The following is a 26752-nucleotide window of genomic DNA, read 5'->3' as shown; positions in this document are numbered from 1 at the left end:
ACACCGCTTATCCTCACTAGGGTCGCGGGCGTGCTGGAGATTATCTTTGAAAAAGAGGTTTAATTAGGTCTTGTAAAATGACACTGACTAGGAGCTTCTGTTATCACCTCATATACCCTTCCGTCGCCACTAAAAATGACCCTCTCTGAGACATGCTGTGAAACAGTACAAACTCTAAGTCAATATGCATTACATATACCCTACATATTCTTCATAATTGTGTTAACTGTGGAAATACACTGAAATTTATCAACACATATCTGAAAGAATGTTTGTTAGGGTGATCCAAACCACAAAGTAAATAAGGGTTATCCTAATAACAAATAGTTGGATTCTTGCTGAGAAAAAGAATAATGAGAGCAAATCCATGTCATGCACATTGAAGAGGGATTGTGACCAGTTCCATTTAGTGTTTTTGCCTTTATCTTTGATTAAATCGCCAGGCTTTGGGATTACACTAAACACTTTAATAATGTCAATGGATTTGTAACATCCACATTCAACGGACAGTCATTAATCATTTTAAACAAAAACAGCTAATCTGTACACCTAAATTTGTTAAAGGCCAACTTTGATATTTGCTTCACACAGGCAATAAAATAGCAGATACTTTTAATAAATAGCATTTTAAATACACTTTCAACATCCTGGTTGGCAGCAAACTATTTCAACACCATAATCAAATACATGCATATTATCCATAGCATATATAACAACATTTGTCTTTTCAAAACACATTATAAAAGCAGATTAGAGAAATAAAATAAAAAGGCTCACAGAAACAGTGATGATTTGAAGTGAGTCCCTGTACAGAAGAGGACGCAAATGAAGGCTGAATGGGAACTGTTAGAATGGAAAGAAAGCATGCATGTATTCCTGTACCCCCCCCCCCCCCAAAAAAAAACCCAGAACTTTCAAGTCATTAAGTGCAGAACGGAATCAAAAGTTCATGAGAACATCTCTTTCCTGCATGCTGGTATAGAATGGCTTTCCAAACACAAATGAGTGTAGTCCTGCTCTCAACTTCTCAGCAAAGGCCATGACAATGTTCAGATCTCCTTCCACCGACAGATCTAGGTCGGTCTTTAAATTGCGCAAGGAACGGAAAGGCTTCTTCCCCTTTTGACTGTAAGGGGAGAAGGGGCAATGGTTAGAAACTTGTCACACACCGGTATTAAGCATATACTGTATCTTTTAGATTACTCTGTCATCAAATGTGCTAAAAAAAAAATAACAAAAGAAAATGGCAACCACGTTTGGGACATCATGACGGTGAATGCATCTACAAGTACATTATTGACCAAGGCTCGAGACGTGCCTACGTGGCAGCCATGTTTGGGAGATCATGACGTTGAGTTGTTCAACTGTTCATGCGGAAACCTGGACAGTAAACAAACATGGTTCCAGGCAGTGCAAATATGCTTTTAATCATAATTATTATTGCTTCGAGGCAGAATTTTTGCGTCGACCAATTTTTGGGGTTGACGTAGCCGATTTTTTCCCCCCAGCATTAGTACACACCAGTGAAAGGCTAGCAAACTAAAAATATTTCAAATAATGCACATTGGATCACCACTATTCACAGGGATATGGACGGCGCAGGACTGCGGATTAGCGGAAATCCCAAGGATAATTGACACCCATTATAATTTTCCTTTTCTTTTTTTTAAACCCCTAAAAATGAAAAAGGGGGGATAAACCGCCTATTAGCGTTTTGGGAAAAAATGTTGAAAAAAAAAAAATCCACAAACAGGTGAATGTCTGGGTGCCGAAATACGAGTAATCGGGGGTCCACTGTAATTCCCACTAATTCAACCAAAGGTGTATTCTCATCATCAGAAATTTGAAAATTTTTCTTGTGTTCACTTTTAACTGGATTTAAAGCTTCTTTTTTGTTTTTAAAGGGGTTGTACTCATTCATGTCAAGCACCGTAGATAGTTGCTTTTTCTGTCTCATAAAACAGTTTACAATTTGTGGTTCAGAAAGTAATCATGGTAAGCAGAAGACAAAACATATTTTGCCCTTTACATGGAATACACTAATATTAAACTGGCTATTTTTCCTGCATTTAATCAAAAATGTATGACAGTATTCTCACTAAACTATAAAGACCTAACTTCAAACTATGAGCCTTAGAGCCCTTATTCTTTGATTAAAGGGAGGTTCTATCTTACCACCTAAAGATTTATTTACTATTTGTTCACAAGCAAAAACAGTTGCATAATCAGTAACAAATGAGCTAGATGAAAAACGTGAAGCCGTGGGATCCAAAACAATCAGCAACGCCAGCATCAAAAGGATGATTTGAATTCAGTGAATTTAGCCTTTTATTTGGATTTTTGTGTTTTAGTGACGCCATCTGCCACCACAGAAAAGTATCACTGATGGAGAAGAGGAGAAATATAATAAATTGCAAAGAATCAGAATGAACATGGAATGTTGAAAAGCCTAGCAACTCAATACAATATCGCTATTATGAAAAGAAGAACAGACTGGACACTGGACAAGTGTTTCGTCTTGGACTCCGGCAAATTACTGTAGCCACATCTCTCTTCAGTCTGCTCAGTAGAGTATGGGTAACTCAACTATAAGTTATAAGTCGATATTGTTCATCTTGTCTGTCCTCCTCTATTCTTTTTTTTTTTTTTTAGATTTATTTTTCTGAGACAAATGATGTTGCCAGTAAAAGAGCAAAATCACTGAACAAAAGCAATCGACAATCCTAAAAATTGACAATACTAAGAACAGAAATTGAAAAATAGAATATACTGGAAATGTCAAATTCTGTGAAGAAGTGACTTTCATTCTCACTCCTACTGCATGTAATTAAATATATTAGTGAGTATATTGTTTTAAGATGTTATTAGTAACAGTGGTTAACTTCTAAAATAATGGGGAAAGTTGGACTCGAGCAGATTACCGTTGATTGGTGCTGCTGCTTGAAAAGAGTAAGAATTCAATGAGTAACAAATAGAATTCTAATCTTCATTGTAATTGCATTGGTGCTAAAGTACACAAAGGTGATTCAGCTTCTTTATTTAGTCCAATGACTTCAACAACCAGAGGGAAAATTGAATGAACCAGAAGTGATTGCTGGCCTGTGGGAAGGTCAGCCTTTGGTTGAAGAACACACAAGGTTTCACAGTTTGGATCTGGAGCAATCAAAAGTCAGCAGGTGACCTTATGATCAGGCATGAGGGTGTTTCAGTGATGATTGTGATCAAGGAAAGCATTCCTCTTGGACTTTAAACAGCTTTGACACACTTTATTAAATTTTGCATTAATACCACACCAAATACCCTGTAGAAAAAAAAACTCACTCAGTCCTAAATCAACTCACTTCTAACATTTTTTACTGAATAAAATGTCCACAAGCGGGACTAGATTTATTATTTTTTTAAATTATTTGATCCTTCTGCGATTTTGTAATTTCACCCACTGACAAAGACATCAGGGGTCGATAATTATAATTGTAGGTTTACGTTAACAGTGAAAGCAAGAATATCTAAAACAAAATCCAGAAAATCACATTTTAAAAAAAGATTCAAATGTCTTTGTATTTCATTATGTGAAATAAATATTTGATCACCGTGAGGCCCCCCCCCCTGCTAAAGAAGGCACATGTACAGACCCATCCGAGGTTTGCCAATGAACACCTGAATGATGCTGAGAATGATTGGGAGAAGGTGATGTGTTCTGATGAGACAAAAATAGAGCTGTTTGAAATCATTTTGGCTAGCCGTGTTTGGAGGAAGAGGAATTCAGACTAGGGATGTCCCGGTCCAACTTGTCCACTTCCCATCCAATACAGACATTGCCGCCTTGAGTTTTGGCCAATACTGATATCGGTCCGATCCGATTTCAGCAATAATCATACATAATTTTGTAGTATCGAATGTTAGGAAAGGCTTAATCAGTGGTTTTAATCAAACAGAGTACAATAATCAGCAACAGTATGAGGAAAAACTGACCCATTTATTATTAACCAATGGGTTACATAAAGTAACTGCTGGACACGTCTTGACCTCTGAGGGGCAGTGTGGTGCATCCAATGAGATACACACTTACAGTAACAAAGGAAGTAGAAGAAACGATTGGATATTGTTCGTCAAACTCATTTTTCACAGAGCGTCAGGAATATATGCCAGAGAGTAGGGGCGTCCCAATCCAATCTTTGAGATTGGAAATCGATACGATGGCAGCAAACAAATCGCTAGCTCAACGCTAACACACAATGAATGAAAATCACCATTGACGAGCTAACGAAAATTACTATTGCACTTGAAGCATTTATCTCTCACAAAATAATGAATATAGGTACAGAAACACTGTATAACCACATGCAAACAGGCAATATAACAATACCGTATTTTCACGACCATAAGGCACACTTAAAAGTCTTAAATTTTCTCCAAAATGGACGAGGCGCCTTATAATGCGGCGCACCTTATGTGTGCACCGAGTTCCAACATCTGTAAATGTTGTGTGATGAGCGCTCCGCTTGACTGACTGGGAGCATTTCCTGCCGACACGCTGTTTATACAGAGGAAAAGCGGACATGGGTGAGGACAGCAGGCGGATTTAAAGGGGGAAGGGCGCGCGTGAAGGAGGTATATAGCCACGCCCCGAGTAGGTATATAGCACCGGGGTGTGCATTGTGCAAAACAACATCGGTTTGGCTAAGGACCCCCGAAAATGGCACCTATGAAGAGCCACGCTTACGAAGCACAGTTTAAACTGCAAGCTGTCAATTGCGCAGAGGAATATGGGACTCGTGCAGCCGCGAGAGTATTCAAGATCAACAACTCTATGGTTCGCAAGTGGAGGAAGCAGGAAAACGAGCTTCGCCAAGTCAAGAAGACGTGGCTGAGTTTCCGCGGAAACAAAGTGAGGTGGCCCGAGTTGGAACACCAACTCGAGCAATGGATTAATGAGAACAGCCGGGAGAAGCGTCTCTACAGTCACTATTCGACCGAGGGCAATAACGCTTGCAGAAGATTGGGCGGAGGGGCCGTAACTACAGCAGCTGAAAAAAGTATTTAACACGTCACGATTTTCCTCACCAAATATATTTCCAAAGGTCCTATTGACATGAACTTTTCACCAGATGCTGGGAACAACCCAAGCAATCCATACATACAAAGAAAGTAGAACAAATAAGATCAGATATTGAGTTGTATGTAATAATGCGATATGACACAAGGAAAAATATTGAACACATGAGAAAGGGAGGTGCAAAAAGGCATGGAAAGCCATGACAAAACCTAAAATCTATCACTAATCAAACAGCAATCCAGCCCCTTGTCAGTGCAAATGAATATCAGCTGGTTCAGTCCTGATTGATGGCCTACAACATGGTCTCATTGCTTAGGTGAGAGTCAAGACACATCTCATGATAGGTAAGAGCAAAGAGCTGTCTCAAGACCATCGCAAACTAATTGTTGCAAAACATAATGATGGCATTGGTTACAGGCGCATATTTAAGCTTCTGAACGTTCCAGTGAGCACGGTTGGGACCCTTACACGTAAGTGGAAAGCCAACCATACCACCATAAATCTGCCTCGATCAAGTGCTCATCGCAAGATTTCTGATAGAAGAGTGCAAAGAATAATTGAAGAATTGTCCAAGGGCCAAGGACCACCTTTGGGGAGCTTCAAAAAGACCTGGAATTAGCAGGTATTGTTGTCACAAGGAAAACAACGAGTAATGCACTCCACCGCCATGGACTGTATGCACACTGATCACGCAAGACCCCAATTGCTGAAAAGCATGTCAAAGCTCGTTTAAAGTTTGCTGAACAACATTTGGACAAGCCAGTTAAATACTGGGGAAACAGTCTGTTCTGATGAGAGCAAAACTGAACACTTTGGATGCCATAATGCACACCGCGTTTTGAGGAGAAATGGCACTGCACATCACCCAAAAAACACCATACCAACAGTGAAGTTGGGAGGTGGGAACATGATGATGTGGGGCTGCTTTTCAGCAAATAGTACTGGTAAATTTCACATTATTGAAGGAAGGATGAATGGGCAAATGTACCGTGACATTCTTGACAAAAATCTGCTGCCATCTACGAGGATGATGAAAATGAAACGAGGGTGGATATTTCATCAGGATAATGATCCAAAACATATTGCCAAGGAAACTCGCAATTGGTTTCAAAGAAAAAAAAATTAAGCTGAATGCACAGCCAATCACCTGACTTGAATCCAATCAAAAATCTATGGAAAGAACTGAAACACAAGGTCCATAAAAGAAGCCTACGGAATCTTCAAGATTTGAAGACTGCTTGTGTGGAGGAACCAAAACCACACCAGAGCAATGCATGCGACTAGTTTCTCCATAAAGGAGGAGTCTTGAAGCTGTCATTGCAAACAAAGGCTATTACACAACATATTAAACAAATACCAGTTGACGTGTTCAATACCTTTTCCCTGTGTCATGTCACATTATTACACATAACGTAATTCCTGAGTTTATTTGTTCTACTTTCTTTGTATGTATGGATTACTTGGGTTGTTCCGAACATCTGGTGAAATTTTCATGTCAATAGCACATTTGGAAATATATTTGTTGAGAAAAATGCTGATGTGTTCAATACTTATTTCAGCTGCTGTATGTTTGCCTTGGGCCCCCAAATGACTAGCTAGCTACATCCAGCCCGGGTTCGAGCAAGTGTCGCCGTGCTCGGCATGACAACCAAGCTGTGATTAGCGGCTCATGCAATGATGAAGAAGGCAGCTAGGTAGCTATGAGAACTAATGTGAATTACAGAACACATAGACCATCGTACAGTATTGCGGTTATAAATATGCAAGCTACAATTCGGCACCAAGCGGCATCGGGTCTTATTTTCCCGGCAACGTGCAAGGTGGCCGTTTGCCATGATGTGCCACAAGCTGAAAAGTGTTCAACTGAAGAGCGGCATCGCGGTGACATCAGAAGGCACATCCAATAAGAGAAGGGCTGGCGACCTGCCCCGCGGTGAAAACCAAGAAAACCAAGTGCAGTGGGAAAAGGCTTATACTTGTGTACATTGCTGACGTGATACAAGAACACTCAGTCGGGCACAGACCTTCACCAAGCCTGTGATTTGTAGGTGGTGGTAAAGTCCGTCATGGTCCTTCCATTATAATTCAGCCATTCGTTTTCTGTCCCGCTTAACCTCACTAGTGTTGCAGGTGAACTGAAGCCTATCCCAGCTAACTTTGGGCAAGCGGGGGTGTAAACCCTGAAATGGTTGCCCGTCGAGCTCAGGAATTCCTGGATATGGCGTCAAAAGTTTTCTTCTTTGAAATGTGAAAGTTTTGCCTTAGTTTTACTGGTAACATAAATTCAAAAGGGTCCTCTGTCACATGTATGCAGACAAATATTACTGAAAAACATACATGAGAATAGGGGCTTAAAATAAAGAGAAGCTGTGTTGTGAACTGTGGTGAATTGGAATATTATTGTTCATTGTGCTTTCAAAGTAAGGTCAGTGAAAAGTCAAATTCGAATCCTGCTATAGTGGTATAATTTTGGAAACTGGAAATTCGTAAATAACTCTTACGTTTCATCCTCGATGTACTTAAGCAGTGTGAGGGCCTTCCTGTGGAGAAGCAACAGGAACTGAGCCAAATAGGCACTCCGCAGGGAAAGGCCAGGCTTCAGCATGAATACCTAGGTATGACAGAATATCAAATTAAGCTTTTGTGGAGAAAACAGAAAAATGGCCTTGCGGCAAGCATAATAAAGAAAAAGTATTTCAATTGTCAAAAAAAACAAAACAAAAAAAAAACACTTGTTCATGGTGCAGAAGATGGGTTGTCAGACTTTGGAATGGATCTTCCTGTTTTGTACGTGTTTTGTATGGTTGAGCTCATACAAAGAACACCCTCTCAAATATGTCTACAGATGGATTCCTTTCCACTTGAATGCAGTGTTATAAAATCAGATTCCTATTGAAACACAAAATAGGTCTTGCATGAGTTGGATGGTTTGAATTGTTGTGCGCTCTCTCTCATTTTATGGCTATGGAAATAACTTGTTTTATATGAAAATGAAAAGCATAACTGTTTGGAAGAGGAAAGAGATGCAGCTTACACTGTGTCACACTGATATGATCGTATTAGTAACACAGTCAACCCACAAATTAGCATCCTGTTTACGTACCAGGCAAAACTGTGGTTTACTTTTTCAAGGCACACAGTGAAAAGGTGAACTGAATGTACTATATGCATGCAGCACTTTTGCATTTGTATTAAGGTGGCACGTTAATCTCCGGTCGACATTTAAACGCGTTGTGACAACATAGGAAAACGTGTTAAACTCAAAGCCGAGTTGAAACTGAACACAGCGGCATCCCATTGTCTTGGCTGGAGGAGCTACATTATCTAGTCTTCGAAAAGTAAAAATTACTGATGCCATATTGACCTCGCACCTAATGTCACACATTTATTATTTTTCAGATGGCGTCCCATTACCTTGTAAAATATTGACAGCGGAAACTGTTATGCCAGCTTACATTTCCACTGGAAATGCTTAATGTGTTGCCGTGCACGATGGTCCATTGTATAGCTTAGTTTTTCTGTATTTAAAATGTCGCTTACGTACATTTAGATTTACATCATGAGAAGATATAATTAGGAATGAAAAAAAAATACACTCTCTCAGCTTGTGTGGGCTCTTCTCTGTCAAGTCTTTCTTTCCATAGTCTAAAAACATATATACAGTAAGTTAATTGAAGACTAAATTGCCTTCATGTGACTACTGATGACATGGTGTTTTGTTCAAAGACGGCAGCCTGTTACAAGAGCGCCGCTTTGGTTCTATAGTGTTTGAGAAACCAACGGACTTCAGATTAAACTGACCGAATGGCAGTGTCTGGTTGAAACTAAAAACATTCCCTTGTAGCAGACAAAGTCTGTTAGTTCCAGAATTGGCCGCTGTTGTTTACTGGTGCAATCAATAGGCAGACTGGTAGTTCTGGCTTCCGGGAAAAGCTGCTGGTTGTCACAGCTAAAGTGCTGTGAAAAAGTATTGGCTCAAATTCTTATATTTTTGAATAGTTTCCCCACTTTAATGTTTAAGATCATCAAACAAATGTAAATATCAGACAAATATAACCCAAGTGAACTTAAAATGCTGTTTTTAAATGGAGATTTCATTTATTAAGGAAAAGAAACTATTAAAAGTTACCTGGCCCTGTGTGAAAAGGTAATGGCCCCCTAAACCTAATAACATCCTCAGCAGGAACAACTGAAATCAAGCGTTTTCTATAACTGGTCACGAGACTCTCACATCTCTGTGGAGATATTTTGACCCACTCTTCTGTGCAGAATTGTTTGAATTCAGCAAAAATGGACGGTTTTTGAGCTTGAACGACCTTTTTAAGGGCATGCCACTGCATTTCAATCCGATTTAAGTCTGGGCCTTCAGTTTTATTTATTTTTTTTTTTTTTAAGCCATTCAGAAGTTGACTTGCTGGTGTGTTTTGGATCTTTGTCCTGCTGCACAATCCAAGTGGGCTTCAGCTTGAGGTTACAAACTGATGGCTGAACATTCTGAACAATGACACTTTCACAGCAGTATTAGACCATGACAACAATGTTTAAAGGTAAGTTTACATTAACATCTGTTAACATTTTCAAGCTTTTTTATTTTTTACATTTATTTACAATAATTTTGTACTGTACTGGGTGCTTTTAGGCCACGAAAATGGTGCTTCAAATTAACGGACAAACGGCTTTAACGGACAACCCCTCCCCCCTATTTGTCCGTTAAATCGAGATTTCCCTGGATGTGTTAGTCACTAAGGGACGATCTAACGGCTGTCAGAAAACTGCAGTTGTTTGTTTAGCACTCTTAAGTGTTTTATTAACAAAGTTCAGTTGCGAGATGAGCAACATTAGGCCAGTGTATACCCCACCACTGTACGCACATGAACGGAACAGGTTTATTAAGCAGTTCAGAAAATGGATGGGTGAACCTAATATTAAGATCAAAAGCTTAAAAGAAACTTACCTCATCTATAAATGACTTCACCAAAGTATCTTTATGCATAACATCTTGAAATATATTCCTATGAACAAAGAGGTATACTGTATTGCTGTTTTGTCATGACAGAAAAATGTTTCTCAAACACTATAGCATAAATCAGATTAAAGATGCAGATAAATGACGAACTTACAGATCAGGTGTAAAAGTGTCATCGGTTGGGATGATAGTGTCAGGAGGTATGTCCTCTTCGGTGTCAGTCTTCCAAAGTGTATTAAGCTCAGACCGCATATAGCCACGTTGGTTGTAAGTATGCTCGTGACACGGCGGCATTTGCTTGACTGTGTTGATGTCGACGTCGATGTGTGTGGTCGGATAAGGCGAGTAGAGAACCTGGCGGAAGGGCAGTACAAAGCTACCAGTGGAGTCCTGGAAAAAGGAAAGTAATGACTGGCGACACCCACACTGATTTGCCAACGTCATTTGACTTAAACTCGTAAGTCAAAAAAAAAAAAAAGTAAATGAACAGTTGAACACATTATAGTTTAACCAGAATAATACCATACATCCATCTATTTTCCATACCGCTTATCTTCACTACTAGGGTCGCGGGCGTGCTGGAGCCTATCACACCTATCTTCGGGCGAGATGCGGGATACACCCTGAACTGGTCACCAGCCAATTGCAGGGCACATAAACAGAGAACCATTCGCACTCACATTCGCACCTACAGGCAATTTAGAGTCTTCAATCAACCTACCATGCATGTTACTGTGATGTGGGAGGAAACCGGAGTACCCTTTTATTGTCAATTCTTCAATATGTGTAACACATACAGAGGATTAAAACGGTACTCAAAGACCCGCAGTGCTACAAAAGACAGTACAAATAATAACAATATAAAAAGCTCAATAAAACTATGGTCTATACAGTATAAAAAGTATTAATTGAATGTGCAACTATCAAAGATTTTGCTTCCATCCATATGATCAAAACATGAAGTATTATCTGTATTTTGTTAGTTTTTTCAAATATTTATTCGGAAGTAATAATTGTAGAATGAAAGTATTAATTGAATGTGCAACTATCGAAGATCAGGTGACCTGTGCAACACAGTCAAGGTCAGAGAACCAAGGCAAATAAGGCGTGTATAATGCGCACCCATGAATAATAATGCAATTTTACAGTGCATGATTTTGCTTCTATTCATATGATCAAAACATATGTATTATCTGTATTTTGTTAGTTTTTTCAAATGATTATTCAGAAGTTACGCACTTTATTTGAAGAGGTAATACTTTATTTTTATTTACGTGATCTTATTTTGAAATTCACAGCCTTACTTTTATTTAGTAAATGAGAAAACACACAGGTGTGCTCATTCTGTACCCAGGCAGAATTTGTAAGATGTATTCAATTCTTTGATGAAAACATGAAGGGCCAGGCGAAACATTTAATTTTATTTTAATGGATACAAATTACAACCCCGATTCCAATGAAGCTGGGACGTTGTGTTAGACATAAATAAAAACAGATTTCAATGATCTGCAAATCATGTTCGACCTATATTTAATTGAATACACTACAAAGACAAGATATTTAATGTTCAAACTGATAAACTTGATTGTCTTTAGCAAATAATCATTAACTTAGAATTTTATGGTTGCAACGCGTTCCAAAAAAGCTGGGACAGGTGGCAAAAAAGACTGAGAAAGTTGAGGAATGCTCATCAAACACCTGTTTGGAACATCCCACAGGTGAACAGGCTAATTGGGAACAGGTGGGTGCCATGATTGGGTATAAAAGGAGCTTCCCTGAATTGCTCAGTCATTCACAAGCAAAGATGGGGCGAGGTTCACCTCTTTGTGAACAAGTGAGTGAGAAAATAGTCGAACAGTTTAAGGACAATGTTCCTCAACATACAATTGAAAGGAATTTAGGGATTTCATCATCCACGGTCCATAATATCATCAAAAGGTTCAGAGAATCTGGAGAAATCACTGCATGTAAGCGGCTAGGCCGAAAACCAACATTGAATGCCTGTGACCTCAGGCGGCACTGCATCAAAAACCGACATCAATGTGTAAAGGATATCACCACATGGACTTGGGGACACGTCATAAAACCAATGTCAGTAAATACAGTTCGGTGCTGCATCAATAAGTGCAACTTGAAACTCTACTCTACTATGCAAAGCAAAAGACATTTTTCAACAACACCCAGAAACGCCACCGGCTTCTTTATCTAACATGGACTGATGAAAAGTGGAAAAGTGTTCTGTGGTCCAACGAGTCCACATTTCAAGTTGTTTCTGGAAATTGTGGACATCGTGTCCTCCGGGGGAAGAGGAAAAGAACCATTGGACTGTTATGGATGCAAAGTTCAAAAGCCAGCATCTGTGATGGTATGGGACTGTGTTAGTGCCAATGGCATGGGTAACTTACACATCTTTGAAGGCACCATTAATGCTGAAAGGTACATACAGGTTTTGGAGAAACATATGCTACCATCCAAGCAATGTCTTTTTCATGGACGCCCCTGCTTATTTCAGCAAGACAATGCCAAACCACATTCTGCATGTGTTACAACAGCGTGGGTTCGTAGTAAAAGAGTGCGGGTACTCGACTGCCTGCAGTCCAGACCTGTCTACCAGTGAAAATGCGTGGCGCATTATGAAGCGTAAAATACGACAACGGAGACCCCGGACTGTTGAACAGCTGAAGCTGTACATCAAGCAAGAATGGGAAAGAATTCCACCTACAAAGCTTCAACAATTAGTATCCTCAGTTCCCAAACGTTTATTGAATGTTGTTAAAAGAAAAGGTGATGTAAGACAGTGGTAAACATGACCTTGTCTCAGCTTTTTTAGAACGTGTCGCAGCCATAAAATTCTAAGTTAATGATTATTTGCTAAAAACAATAAAGTTGATCAGTTTCAACATTAAATATCTTGTCTTTGTAGTGTATTCAAATAAATATAGGTCAAACATGATTTGCAAATCATTAACACAACGTCCCAACTTCATTGGAATGGGGGTTGTAAACTGTCAAGCATTTCAGAAAAGCATGATCATTAAACAAAACATAACTATAAAGAAATTAATGGTTGTTGTTCCGTCATCAGTCGTATTTAAAACAACAATATTTCACAAATTCTACCACGTATGTAAACTTATAAGCACAACTGTACATACTGTATATGCAGTCATACGTACCCCTGTTATATTGCAATCAAAGTCAATCACCTTTTTCCTAACCTCTAGGTGGCCGTGGCATATTGGAATGAAAGTGTACAGCATTTTCATAACCTCTAGATGGCGGCATACATTTATAAAATGTGAACGTTTTTTCTATTTTCCCCTATACCTATGTATAATGCACACTATTGACTTTTGATAAAATTTTTGGGGAAAAAATGCGCATCATACACGATAAATTACCCTATATAAATTAGATGACAAAACCCCAATGCTGCTAAAGTGGCTGGTGCGATCCTGAGTCTAGTGTAGGGCAAAACGGGCAGAGAGTCCAGATTCCTGACAGCCTGATGAACAAAGCTGTCTGAGTCAACTAGTCCTGGCCTGCAGATTCTGCAGTCTACTCCCTGATGGCAACAGACTAAAGAGATTGTGGGACGGATGGGTAGCATCCCCCGCTATACGGAGGGCTTTGTGGGTGAGGCGGGTGATGTAAATGTCCTGCAGGGAGTGAAGAGAGGTTCCACTGATCTTCTCAGCTGCCCTCACTACCCCATGGATTCTTGCGGCAGGATACGGTACCGGCTCCGTACCACACAGTGATGCAGTTGGTCAAGATGCTCTTTATGGTCCCTCTGTAAAACGCGCACATGATGAGGGTAGAGGCTCTGACCCTTCTCAGCTTGCACAGGACATAGAGACACTGGTTAGCTTTTTTGGCCAGTGATGAGGTGTTGCTAGTCCAGATGAAGTCCTCGGTGATGTGCACTCTCTTCACTGCAACACCATAAAGGCTCAGGGGATCATGCTAGGAGTGTGCTCTCCTGAAGTCCACAACAATCTCCTTGGTTTTCTCCACATTTAGGGGGAGATTGTTGTCCGTACACCACCCGGCCAGGCGGCTCACCTCACTCCTGCAGTCTGTCTTGTCCCCGTTGCTGATGAAACCCACCACAGTTGTGTCGTCTGGAAACTTGATGAAGAGGTTGGGACTGTATGCCGGTGTGCAGTCATAGGTCAGCGGTGTGAAGAAGAGGTAGCTCAACACACAACCTTGAGGGGCCACCGTGTTCAGAGTGATGGTGCTGGATGTGTTGCTGCCAAACCATACTGCCTGCGGTCTCCCTGTCAGAAAGTCCAGCAGCCAGTTGCACATTGAAGTATTGAGCCCCAGCTGGTCCAGTTTGCAGTCCATTTACCATGTACATAGTATTTTAAATCGGACAACTATATGCAATGTGATTGTCAAAAACAACAAACTAGAGCTGCGAGCAGCTATAATGGGACCTCGCAGCCCAGCCCTGTTGGGGTACTGGCAGTTTAGGGACCTGGCAGGTCGTAAAAAAAATGCCTTTGACAACCTTTTAATGTCCCAGGTGTTGAGATGGTACTGACCAATTTTGAAGGCAATTGGGTGAAACCTGCACGATGGAGTAGTAGCAAATGGCCCCCGGATGGTCAGTTGGACACCACGCTGTCGGACAAGTGCAAGGGTATGCCCCATACAAACATGGGAAAAGAGGCCAGAACTGTACTTTGAAAATGCAATAGGTCATCTCATGTTGGGTTTAGGATATACAGTAGGTTGTAATGACGTAATAGGTGGATTAAAACAAAATGTAACGCACTCGAACAGTATTTGACACCCACGCTTTGCATGCTGGCCCACCACCTTTTGTGAAAGCTGAAACAAGGGCCGCACAAGAATGAAGATGGGCCGAAATGTTGGAAAAAGGTCCACAGCTGTGCATTGTGAAGGTAATAGGTCACTTCCTGTTGGGTTTGGAATATGGGTTGTCATTAAGTTATTGTTCGTGTCGGGGTGCGACACCAGTGTTTGAATTTTCGTAGGCCTGGGTATAACGTAGCGCACTAGGGCTTTGATTCACTGTTAGCATGTCTTGTTTTGTGGCGACATCAGAAAAGTTTGATGCTCATCGGATGAAAGCTGTGGGATGAGTTTCCAAAAGTATTAACCCTGCAAAAATGCAAAAACTTCACACTTTTTTCCTTCAAAAGGTCATAGGTCACTTCCTGTTGGTTTATGATATGGCTTGTACTGATTTTTTTGTGCGTCTGGGTCTGCTTTATAATCGTACCAGTTTTCGGAGCCGTAGGTCAAATGTATTTCCAAGTTGTCCTTTGATGTAGTTAGGAATGGTTCTAGGGGGCGATGTCGAGCCATTTTCTGGTAATTGCGCCCAAAAACGTGAAATTATAAAAAATTTCACCAGGCCCGATGTACATGCAAAACTTCAGAGTTTTTGTTCATATTTTGGGCCTCAAAATGGCCTTGTTTGTGGTGACTAAAATAATAAGACAGAAACAACAGGGACCCTAATTAAGGAATACACCAACAATGGTGTGGCCAACACAGAGTTGGCACTGACCTCAAACATAAGTAACAGGCCACAGAAGTCTAATCAGGTACAAGTTTTGGAAGTTGCTTACCTTTAGCAGACCCTGAACAAAAAGGCCTGTATCATATTTGAAGGATGAGTCTGCCTTGCAAAGGCGTGAACATTTCTTCTCAGCAGCAGTGAGAAAGAGGCAAAGTGTTCGCACGATCTGCCAAAATATAGTTTCAGAAATAATAAACCAAAAAGCTAAGACTTGAAACCATCATAGACAAAATATTGCTTATTTCCACTATGAATACAAAATAGTGCAAAAATCAGAAATGCTTTGACTTGATAGGTGAACTAAAAGTTGTCCATTCCTGTACACCATAAACACATTCAGCAAATATAGTACTACGGGGTTCAGGCCTGACCTCCACAAAATCAAATAAAAATACTGCAGATGTTTTTTTTGTGTGTTTTTTTTGTAGTACTGTTCTTATTAAAATACATGGAACTGCATGTAAGGCACAACACACTTAAATAAAATGGATCTTTAAAAAAAAAAGTCTACAACAATGCCAGGTTTATATATGAAAATATGTGACCATGATGATTTTCCGCTATTAATATGACCTTCAACCTGTACAACTCTAACTCCAACTTTAATCCAACATGTCGTAACATGTTTTTTGAGCTGGCAGAAGATAGATCAAACACAGAGCACACAAGGCACACTGATCGACTCTTACCCAAAAAGATTGAGTCAAATAAAGATGATTCTGATTCGGATTCTGATCTAATGAAAGCCAAAAGGTGCTGTGACAAAGTACTAGTTTGAGAGTGCGTATTTATGCAACCAGGTTATTGTACTTTTTTTTTCTCTCCTTAAAATATTTGAGTTTGTTTTTTAATTGAGTTGTATAGATTATAGGTCACATCAAGGTTTTTATATGCTTGCCATTTTCATAGGGGTGTGTAGACTTTTTGATTAACTGTATGTAGCAAAACATACACACGACTGTCTGTGTGTAGCCACTCTTCTGGTGAATTTACCTTGTTTACTTTCTCTGGGTTGCTTCCAACCACTATTGAACAACCACAAGTCTGGAGATGAGAGCTGATGGCCCTGAATCACAGAAACAAGGTTTGCAAATTGCAGACAATCAGCGCCATTAGAATCAATTCACCCGTGGTTATCTTTTAGAATTTGTGTTTGATACCATTGAGCTGTCTCTTGAGAACATTAATAGAGAAGGCAAATGAGTAGGTAACAGGCTATGGGCCTGATATACTAAAGGTCTGCACATACAAAAATGGGTATAATATGGTTATTGCTCATGCAAACAGATGAAGCTGATCAACAAACTGGCCGCATCCAGGAATACGCCAGCCAAACACACAAAATTTCTGTGCAATAACTTTTGCGTATTCTGGGAGGAGTAAATGCAAACTGATTATTTAGCACACGCAATGTATTTCATCAAACCTGAGACAAATTGCGATGGCTGTTTTTGCATATTTAAATAAAGCATCTGAACGGCAGGTGCAAACGGCACTGCTGTGCATAACCTTGACGAGGAGCTACAGGCAAAGTTAGAAGCGACCGGGAGAATAGATCTGTGTTTCTGATGCCAGAAACAAATATTATGACAACATACAGCCTATTCAGCGATGGAACTTTGGGCTACTGAATGATATAAGCCGCAGGGGTCACCAACCTTGTGCCAACATTAGTCCCCTACGGGCCGATTCTAAAGATGGCTCACGAGTGATGGGACATTGTAATTTCCTCGGAATGTTGTAGAAGTGATCATTTTAAAAAGTTAAGACTTGCAGGGTTTTATATAAATAAACTGTTGTATATTAATATTAATCTGCTTCTTATCTTTTAATCATTGTTGATAATTGTGAGATGATATTAACATGATCGTTGTCTTCACACATCATGAATTATTAATAACATAATTCAAGGTAATTTGAGCAAAAGTGTTATTTAAGAAGTGTGTATCAAACTGGTAGTAGCCATTCACATGAATCAGCGCGGAAGAAGTAGCTCTCAGTTTTGAAAAAGATTGGTGACCCCTGAATGGAGCCAGTCACGTCTGACAACACTTCTTTCAACTCTGCATTTCCTTACATCTGGTGCATTCCAGCGTACTGTGACAATAGTCTGGTGCTGGCCTCTCCCAGAGTAGATTTTTGGGTGTGCTGTCAAGTTTTTAACACAATGTGATGCAGGATGGGCACGCGCTTTAAATGTCAGGTATTCTGCCTGACGAACATCCTTGAGCCCCTCCCCTTTTTCATATCCATATGTGTGTCTGCGCGCAGGTTTGGAGATTGACGGGTTGGAGCAGAGACCCAGATGCAAGCAATCATCATCAGTTGCATTCTGAAAATAACCCTGAACTCCACCTCGTTGCTAGATCAATTTACGAATTCACTTTGTCAGTCGCATTCAGCTCACGTTTATGCTCTTGTTGCCAATACCTAATCCATTTTTGTTGCTTTCTCAAGAGTTCCTGTACATTCATCCTCGCCTGTACTCCTGCATCTGTGGACCTCTCGCTACCCTGTCCATATTGAATCCCCTTGGTATATTCCTTAAACCGGCAATAAACAGTCCTCACATTAATCTGCCTCTGACCAGCGTCTGCTCTTGGGTCATCTTCTCTGCACCGACCCCTTACATTAAATCAAACAAAATATGGCTTTTATGTGGTTGCTCTCTTCACCAAAATTAGCAGTGATGTATTTATTTTCTGTAACTCTGTAATATACAGTATTTGTTAGTGATGCACCAAAATGAAAATTCTTGGCCGAAACCGAAAAGAAGGGGGAGGGAACAGATGCCGAAAAGCGAAACAAATTATTATGCCAATTGTTGGTTAAATTGCATTTATGGCTATGACTTGGTATTGGATTTTTTTTTCATATCAGTCGATATCGATATACTGTATAATCTCAATATAAAAGAAATCCCTATTTTTTTCTATGCTTAAATATTCCCCGTTACGCTTAACCTTTTGATTTAAATATTTACTTTCTGTCAAAGGTTGAACATGAAATGGAACATTATACCACTGTAAAACAAATACAACTTATATATTCATAAACAAGTATAATCTGACCATGCAAAAGATTTCAAGTTTTCCAATTTATGCCCAGTGAGCTGGTAATGCAAGATATATTTCTATGCTGCTGCTTACAGGACACTAGGACACACACACTAGCTTTTGTTTGTTAAAACTGACTATGTTATGAACACAGACATACACACACACAGGCACGCACGCACGCACACATGCACCACAGACACACTGATAACGTTCAGGCCGAGAACAGGCGACAACCGGTTTGGTAAGGAGCCGCTGAGGGAACTGACTGTTATCTGAAAAGAGGAGCCACTCGGCTTCCAGATCCCACGAGAGAGGGAAGAGAGTCTTTCGTACTGTATGCTTCCACCCGATCATAGCCTTGTAAACCATAGCCTTGTAAATTTGTATTCTTGATTTTGTTTTCATAAATACTTAAAAGACAAGTTTAATCCTTCAGGATTCTTATTTGGAAGCATTATCAACACCAAAGAACCAGGAAGAAGGAATTCCATCAGGACAAGCCCACAAACATGCCAACTTGTTGTTGGTGGCCCCTCAAGCTGCGGTTTTTTCTTGCCTCATCACAAAATCCTTTGTTTCAGCCATTTCTATTTCAGAAAAAAAAGTTGACATTTTTGGGCCGAAAATAGCCCAAAATATATTTTCGTTTTTTGGCCGAAGATTTTCAAAAAAATTCAGTGCATCAACTGTATTTGTTAATCCTCCACTAACACTTTCAATTCTATCACTTCTAACTTCATTTTGCATTTGTAGTGCTCTCCCAAATGTTCCACTTTAAAAAAACGTCACCGCTACCTAAAGTGCAAAAACCTCTTTTAAATATGGTGGTCTACACTACTTTAACACCTGTTGCTAACAGAGCACGCAATCTGGTAAAGTGAGTGAACTCGCAATTTATCGCCCACTATTTGAAATTTTCGGAAAAGGTTACAATCTTAGTAAATCACATGCAACATGTCCACCAAGAGCGCGTGCAGGCTATTAGAGTGAACACATAATTTAGCTCTTGCTATTTGGGATCTTAGTAAATCAGGCCCAAAGAATTAATGCCAACTGATATCAGCCTCACGAGCCAAGAAATGTAATATATCCTCCTCTTTGTAGTTTATGGCTTTTAGCGTGATAATCTGACTGGGCAAAAATGATCTACACTGACTAAACATTAAATCATCTCAGCTGTTTGTATTCTTAAACTCTCTTCAGCTATAAATGTCCTTTAACCTGAAAATAAATTAGTTTTGATTACACATAATTTTGCATCTCAGCAAGATGCTGCAATAAACATCTGAAACTCTGAGCAAAAGCAATTTAGCCTGGTCTTTGGCTGGAGGAAACCTCAGCTACATTTAGCCCCTTTACTCATTGGAGGACTGATGAGTGTTAATCTGGCACTTCTGATCATCTGTCACCATTTGCCGGTACTGGAGCGCTTACTTGTGGAGGAAATCTTCGTGGCAGCTGTCCCCAATGTCATCATCATTTAGCACGGTGTATTTTATCTAGTCACACATAGGAAAACAAGTGAGACACTTAAGGAAGAGGTTTAGGTGGGGAAAAAGGCATAATAGGGTGAGACAAATGTGCAGGATCACAATGGGTGTTAATATTCCTGGATAAATAAAATTCCAATAAAAACTTGCTATCATACTTGGGGAGTGTCAAACTGGTGGCCCGGGGGCCAGATCCGGCCCGCCACATCATTTTATGTGGCCCGCGAAAGCAAATCAAAATTGCTCATTGTGTTCTGGTGTAATACCATTGAGATATTTGCAAGCATTTTTTTCTGTTACCAATCCCCCTTTGAAAATAAATATAATAAAAACATGTTTTTATAGGCTTCAGATTTTAAAACTGGCTATTCATCTATGTGTTGTGTATACTGTCTGTAATTACAGTATAGGAGGTAATCTTTCATTTATATGGGTTCACAGTTGTAGCGGCCCTCCGAGGGAAGCCATAACGACGATGTGGCCCGTGACAAAAATTAATTTGACAGCCCTGCTCTGTGTGGTCTACAGAACAACAACATGACAGCTAAAGCTTAACATGCATGAAGACATCTGATATGGCAGAAGTCCTGGGAAAGGATTAGTTTGCTCAATGTAACGCTGGCAGTGAAACAGGATTTCAAAAGAATTTTCAAAATTCACCCCTTGCTTTAAAATCTGACTATTTTAAAGCAATAAAAATCAATAATAATAAAGAGTTTTGTTTTTATTTTTCTCTACCCTTCCAAGTATTACCAAATTATTTATTTTAAATGACTGCTATTCAAATGGTGCAATTATGGTGTAATGATCACAATTTGGTGATTGCTTGGAAATATACGAAATGAACTAGAATGTTACACAAATACAGTGCATAACATTTTTGTGCTATCACAATGCATTTATCAGGTCAATTTTCTGTACTGCTTATCCTCACTAGAGTCACGGACGGGTAAGCTGGAGCCTTTCCCAGCTGACTCTGGGCAAGTACCGGGGTAGACCCTGAGCTGGTCACCAGCCAATCACAGGGCACAGATATACAAACAACCATTCACACTCACATTTACCGCTGTGGGTACATTTAACATGTAGACATGCAAACACAAAAAGCATGACAAAGGTGACCAAAAAAAAAAAAAAAAAAAACATTGTAGGTGGAGTCTGTGGGGGATCCCCCAGGACCCTGTACAGATTTTTTTTAAAAAACATAAATTAACCAATCTGGAAGCACAATAAGGCAAATAAATAAATACATAATTCTTCACGCAAAAAAACATATTTACACCACTCAAGTACATGTTGATATACTGTCTAGTGCTAATACCTATGCCTGGGAAGCCCAATAGAAGACGTTGTGTGACGTCATGTGACTTTCTTGTGTCGTTTGATCGATGACCTAGACTTAAACGACACTAGCGCTTAAATTTGATTGGCGCAGACAGCGGCCGATGCAGAAGTTGAAGTCGTAGTCTCGTGCGCTAAATAGTTGATAAATAAGCAATAATTGATAAATAAAAGTAGCGAGCGACATTCAGATCATTGTAACGAAGTAAAAGTACCGTTACTTCTTAACAGCAGAAGCGGCGGAAGTGTTTTTTCTGGTCTCGTCAACTCCTGTCCAAAGCAGGTCTCGAGCGCACAGGCGGAACCTCAGGCCAATGAGCTCGCATATTCATCCGCCACGGAGTAATAGTCACAAATTATATCTGTGTGTGGATGGTGGATGTGTGGAATGCATCTTGCTGCCAGCATTCAAGGAGTACGAAACAGCCTATGACGTCAGCAACGGCGAACCACCTGGCCCCGAAAAAAACTAATCGATTCACGATTCACGTAAATGTAAATATTTTGAGTTCAAAATGGAAAACTTCCCCAAAAGGCAAATGATTTGCATGAATGAAAATGACGATGGATAACTTTTCAGATTCAGTTCATCAGTTAGCTTTGTTTTGATGACAGAAACCAAGTGTTCATAATGATTATTCATTATTAAACTGTGCAAAACTGCACTTTTAGTGTTGTGGTACGTTCTGCAACCAGAAGGCACTTGTTTGATTCCAGGAAAGTGTCCCAAACACCAGCTGCGGCCGGTCCCATGGCCGGATAAAAACAAAACAAATAAACAAAAACATTTGTTTCATGTTGTTTATTGTAAATTGGTGGATTGTGTCAGACGGGCAGCCGTTGTTGTGCCAAACAAATCATGCGAGTGACTTGCTGTGGCAACCCTTGACAAAACAAGTCGAAGGTCACATCAACGAGAATGTTGTGCATTGAATTGAAGTTAATCTTACTGATAAATTCAATTTTTTTTTTAAATTGGTGAGTTATTTTATTAATTCCTTCTTTATTTATTTTTTACATGAGATGAATACGGTTACTCACATCTATGTCTTCAGGCACACTGTGAGTCTTCATGGAAGCAAGCAGCTCCATAATAGAAACAATCTCCGAGCTCAGCACTGCGATGATGTTGTAGCCCTAAAATAAACAAAACATTGCATACATAAATAACCAAATAACAATTTCTATTTTTCACACCTTATTTTAGAATTTAGATCAGTGTTTACTCAAATGAAATAAGGCCATCAATTTTCCACTTGCCTCTACACCATTGAAATTATGATGACCATCAATTCTCCACAGATTTTCACGATTCGCGGTCCCTTTCTTCCCCAGCGAATAATGGGGTCCAATGTGTTCATATTTTTTGTGTAATTTAACCTGACCATACTAACAATGCATTGTTAGTTGATAGAATTAGTGTCATGAGGGAACCAGCATGGGTCAAAAACCGCATGCATCTATTGGTCAACACGCTAACATTTACCCTGATAACAGTGTCTTATGTTACCTCCCTGACAAGGTTCCTGTGTAAAGAATCCACTCAGTCTCAAAAACAAAGAAGAGTATGTTTGCACTTGTTTTCACATGATTACACTTACAATGATTATAGTCAGTAAGTAATTAAAATTTACTTTCCACGATGTGCGCACTAGATATCCCTGTAGAATCTTGAAATGTATTCACATAATTAGTCCTTAATAGTGCCCTGCAATTCACTGGCAACTGCTTTGGGGTGGGTGAACCCTGCCTCTCTCCCATAGTTAGCTGGGTTCCATCTTTCCTGCGACCATGGGCAGGATAAGTGGCAGAAAATTCATGAATAAACAAGGCAGAGGCCAATATCAGATTCTGACGAGATGCTAACCTTGAGCAAAAATATCACGTTTTTTTGTATTGCAGTATTGTAATTACAGCTCTAAAATGTATTGTTCTGAAAAGTGTGGGAAATTAACAACAACTTGGGTTATGAACAACATTTTTTCTCTTTATTTTTCTGTATTCTATTTTTTCTTATTTTCAAACTATTTTATTTTTACACAACATGCATAATTTGTTAAATTAGTAAATGTCTAGCATATTAAGTTAAAATAAAAAAAAATCTAAATAAAATCCAAATAAATTTACTGTAGTACCTTAAGTGAGCAAAAACCTGTTGTCAAACTCATTTTTATTGCGGCCCACATTGTAGTTACAGTTTCTCTCAGATGGCCATTAAAGCATATAAATGTTTTATTGCTTCCTCATATTATTACATAGACACCACAAATTGATGGAAAACTAGTTTTGAAATCAGAACTCAAGGATAATACTTTGTTCAGCTATTGTTTAAGTTGCTGTAAAGCGGGGTTTGGTAGGCAAAAAGTGCTTGAATTTTTGGTGAAGCTTTTAGCAAGAATCATGGAAGTTGCACCTGATTTGCTTTCACGGGCCACATAAAAAGATGTGGCGCGCTGGATTTGGCCCAGGGGCCTTGAGTTCGACGAACTCTTTCTGTCAAAAACACTTATTTAAATTTGAATACGTGCAGTCTGTTTTAAATGAGTATACCTATTAGTGTAAACTTTCCTGTTTTACCGGAGATGTTTGCTAATTTATGTAGTAAAAGTGTGTGTGGGGGGGGGGGGGGGGGGAATCGGAGTCAACATTTATTTCACCAATGCTAGACACACTGACACACGTAGCTGGTTAAAAATGATCATTTCAAGACAGCGTTCTGGAAAACAAAAAAATACAGCAGTGATGTTATGATGGAAAATTTCATCAGTTTTGAAATGGGTAACTGGCCCCTGCCTAGATCAAACCAATGACTCCTCAATAATTGGGAGGTTGCGACTTTAATAATCTGCTCATTTTGTTGCAATCTCGAATGAAGTGAGAAGTTGTACATATTATTTTAAAGAAGTTGAATATGATCTGACCAGAGCAATGTTAAAGGAATGAGTGAACAGCCTGGTGATCATTTGAAGTGTCAAAGTTACCTTTTGCAGCCAAATGCGTCCCTTGCGGATAGCATGCTTTAGCCTCTCCACACAGATGGTGTGCAAAGGCAGGTAGAAGGCCAGCTCCGTCTGCGGCAGAATAATGGACAAGGCGTAGGTGTTCTTGTCCCCCTTCAGCTCACCATCGAAGATGAGTGACACAATGATGACGCCCTTCTCTGCCAGGACAAAAAACTTCACGTCCACTGCGCCACACTCTGCACTGCGCAGAATCTCTCCATTTAATGTGTGATTGGCCAGGAAGGTCACATCTCCATCGCTGAGGAACATCACATGATCACCCTTTGGTGCCCAAATGTGATGGACACGTGGACCTAGGATATTGTCCCAGTACGCAAAGGTGGCAGCCAGCAGTGGGCATTCTCCCTCTATTGCTACTTCAGATTTTGCCACAGCTGGTGACTGAGGTGGACACCCAGAAGACATTGAAGTACGAATATTACAATCTTCTGAAAGGCCAGATAACAGTAAATCTGAAATAAAATTTTAAAAGAAATACATAAATAAATCATATAATTCGCTGTAAATTTGAAACTAGTTAAACGTTACAACCAAAGTCATGCAGAATTTAAAGAAAAAAAAGAGCAAATGGTATGGTTTCTGCACTTATATCCTGGTTCTAAAGAAGTCACATCTTTCCTTGGCTCATTTTTGTCTTTGAATTTCAAGAAATGATCAAATAAATATATACCACTACTAACAGAAATATAGTACTGGTACATCTCAATAAATTAGAATATGGTAGAAAAGTCAATTTATTTCTGTACTAATTCATAAATAACTTAGATTCATTAAACACCTGGGAAAACACTTTTCAGAGGGGCAATTTCTGTATAATGTCAACACTAAAAATCAGTTTGTTATGTAATATTCTAGTTTGTAGAGACGGTGAATTTTGGGTTTTTGCTTGCTGTAAGCTATAATCATCACAATTATACATATTCCTGTCTATTAAAAAAATAATGAAACATTTTCATCTGAGTGTGTGTAGTACGTCTCCATAATAAGAGTTTGACTTTCTGAATTGAACTACCTAACTAAATTAAGCATTTGACACTATTCTAGTACCGGTATTTATGCGGTTTCGCTTATTCGGTGCATTTAGTAACAGCACTGTCATTTTGCTTGACAAAAGTACTTAAAACTGTTCCAAATGGCTCGGTTCCACTTAATGACGGAATAATACAAAGCACTACCTACGGAATGTGCGCGAACGTGATGCCGCAGTGAAAAAAAAATAAAAATATTAATAATAAATAAATAAATAAATAAAGACTGACAAAAATCATTGGTTTACTTTTGTAATACTAGCTAATTTAGCCGTGCTAACAAGATAACTTGGGCCGACAACATAGACACCCTGTCGTAACTTACCCCTTTCGTCGCTTAATCACAGCCCTCCGGTTCCAGCGTAGTAGCGTAAGCTTTAATGTTTCACGACTTCCATTGCATTTTTTTCCGTTACTTGTCATATGATAGATAGCCGAAGAGCTCAGACAGCTGCAGTTTGCTTGTCGTCAAGATACTTCCTGCTACGTACAGATGACGTTTTTGAGAGAGGCGCCCTCTAGTGAACGACCGTGGGACGTTTTTTTTCTTCCACCCCTCCCCATCACGTACACGACACACCTTCGTGTGTGCGTGTGTGTGTGTGTGTGTGTGTGTGTGTGTGTGTGTATATATATATATATATATATATATATATATATATATATATATATATAAAACAGTGGGGCTAACAGTCAGTAACAGTATATATATATATATATATATATATATATATATATATATATATATATATATATATATATATACAAAACAGTGGGGCTAACAGTCATTTACGTGATTGCAGAGACTAAAATCGATCAGTCAGAGACAGGCAGGGAAGTTCAGATTTCAAGCATAAGAGACAAAAGGGGTCCACATTGTGTAAAATGTATTACTGGAGCCCTGCTTCGGCAGTGGCGGTTCTAGAAAGGTTTTACCTGGGGTGGCAAAGGGGTTGTACATATATGTATGTATGCGCCTTCTTCTATCTGAGGCCCCGAGAGAAGAAGGCGCAGAGGTGCAGTCTCTGGTCGACTGGGGACCTCTGGGACTGGACCGCCCCCACTCCTGAATCTGATGCGTGCACCTCGACAACAAAAGGAAGGTCAGGATTAGGATGACTTAACCAGGAGCCTTCACAAACAATTAATATCAACAAAAACTACTTCAGCTTCAGGGGCCCGTACAAATGGTATTTTGTTGGATGTAAGCCAAGTCAGAGGTCCCACCT

General features: G+C 39.6%; 1 protein-coding gene across 4 annotated transcripts; it reads right to left on the bottom strand.

The window, feature by feature from the left end:
* Positions 1-452: 452 nt before the first annotated feature.
* On the bottom strand, positions 453-26003 carry c9orf72 (C9orf72-SMCR8 complex subunit). Of its 4 annotated transcripts, none has more exons than XM_061695757.1 (10): positions 25849-26003; positions 24454-24733; positions 22514-22609; positions 20076-20140; positions 16576-16648; positions 15632-15748; positions 10177-10412; positions 10011-10068; positions 7558-7667; positions 453-1126 (listed from the first exon to the last, which is right to left on the bottom strand). In XM_061695757.1, exons 1-10 carry the CDS (start codon positions 25944-25946, stop codon positions 940-942), a joined length of 1320 nt encoding a protein of 439 aa, XP_061551741.1. In that variant the 5' UTR covers positions 25947-26003; the 3' UTR covers positions 453-939. The 4 variants fall into 4 exon arrangements, with proteins under 4 accessions (XP_061551741.1, XP_061551740.1, XP_061551743.1 ...); XM_061695756.1 differs by having other exon boundaries at positions 24454-24947; positions 25849-25939; XM_061695758.1 differs by lacking the exons at positions 453-1126; positions 7558-7667 and adding an exon at positions 7685-7945 and having other exon boundaries at positions 24454-24947; positions 25849-25939.
* Positions 26004-26752: the final 749 nt, after the last annotated feature.

Source organism: Phycodurus eques, chromosome 14 (genome assembly GCF_024500275.1).
Source record: "Phycodurus eques isolate BA_2022a chromosome 14, UOR_Pequ_1.1, whole genome shotgun sequence".
Lineage (NCBI taxonomy): Eukaryota > Metazoa > Chordata > Actinopteri > Syngnathiformes > Syngnathidae > Phycodurus > Phycodurus eques.
Note: the sequence above shows the minus strand (reverse complement) of the source record. Positions and strands in the feature narration are given on the sequence as shown.

Excerpts from the sequence above, each read along its gene's own strand:
- c9orf72 (XM_061695756.1), bottom strand. The coding sequence starts at position 24,900 with ATGTCTTCTGGGTGTCCACCTCAGTCACCAGCTGTGGCAAAATCTGAA. Across the intron at positions 22,610-24,453 it reads GACGCATTTGGCTGCAAAAG|GGCTACAACATCATCGCAGT; the intron begins GTAACTTTGACA and ends TGTTTATTTTAG. Across the intron at positions 10,413-15,631 it reads TTGTTCAGGGTCTGCTAAAG|GACTCCACTGGTAGCTTTGT; the intron begins GTAAGCAACTTC and ends TCCTTTTTCCAG.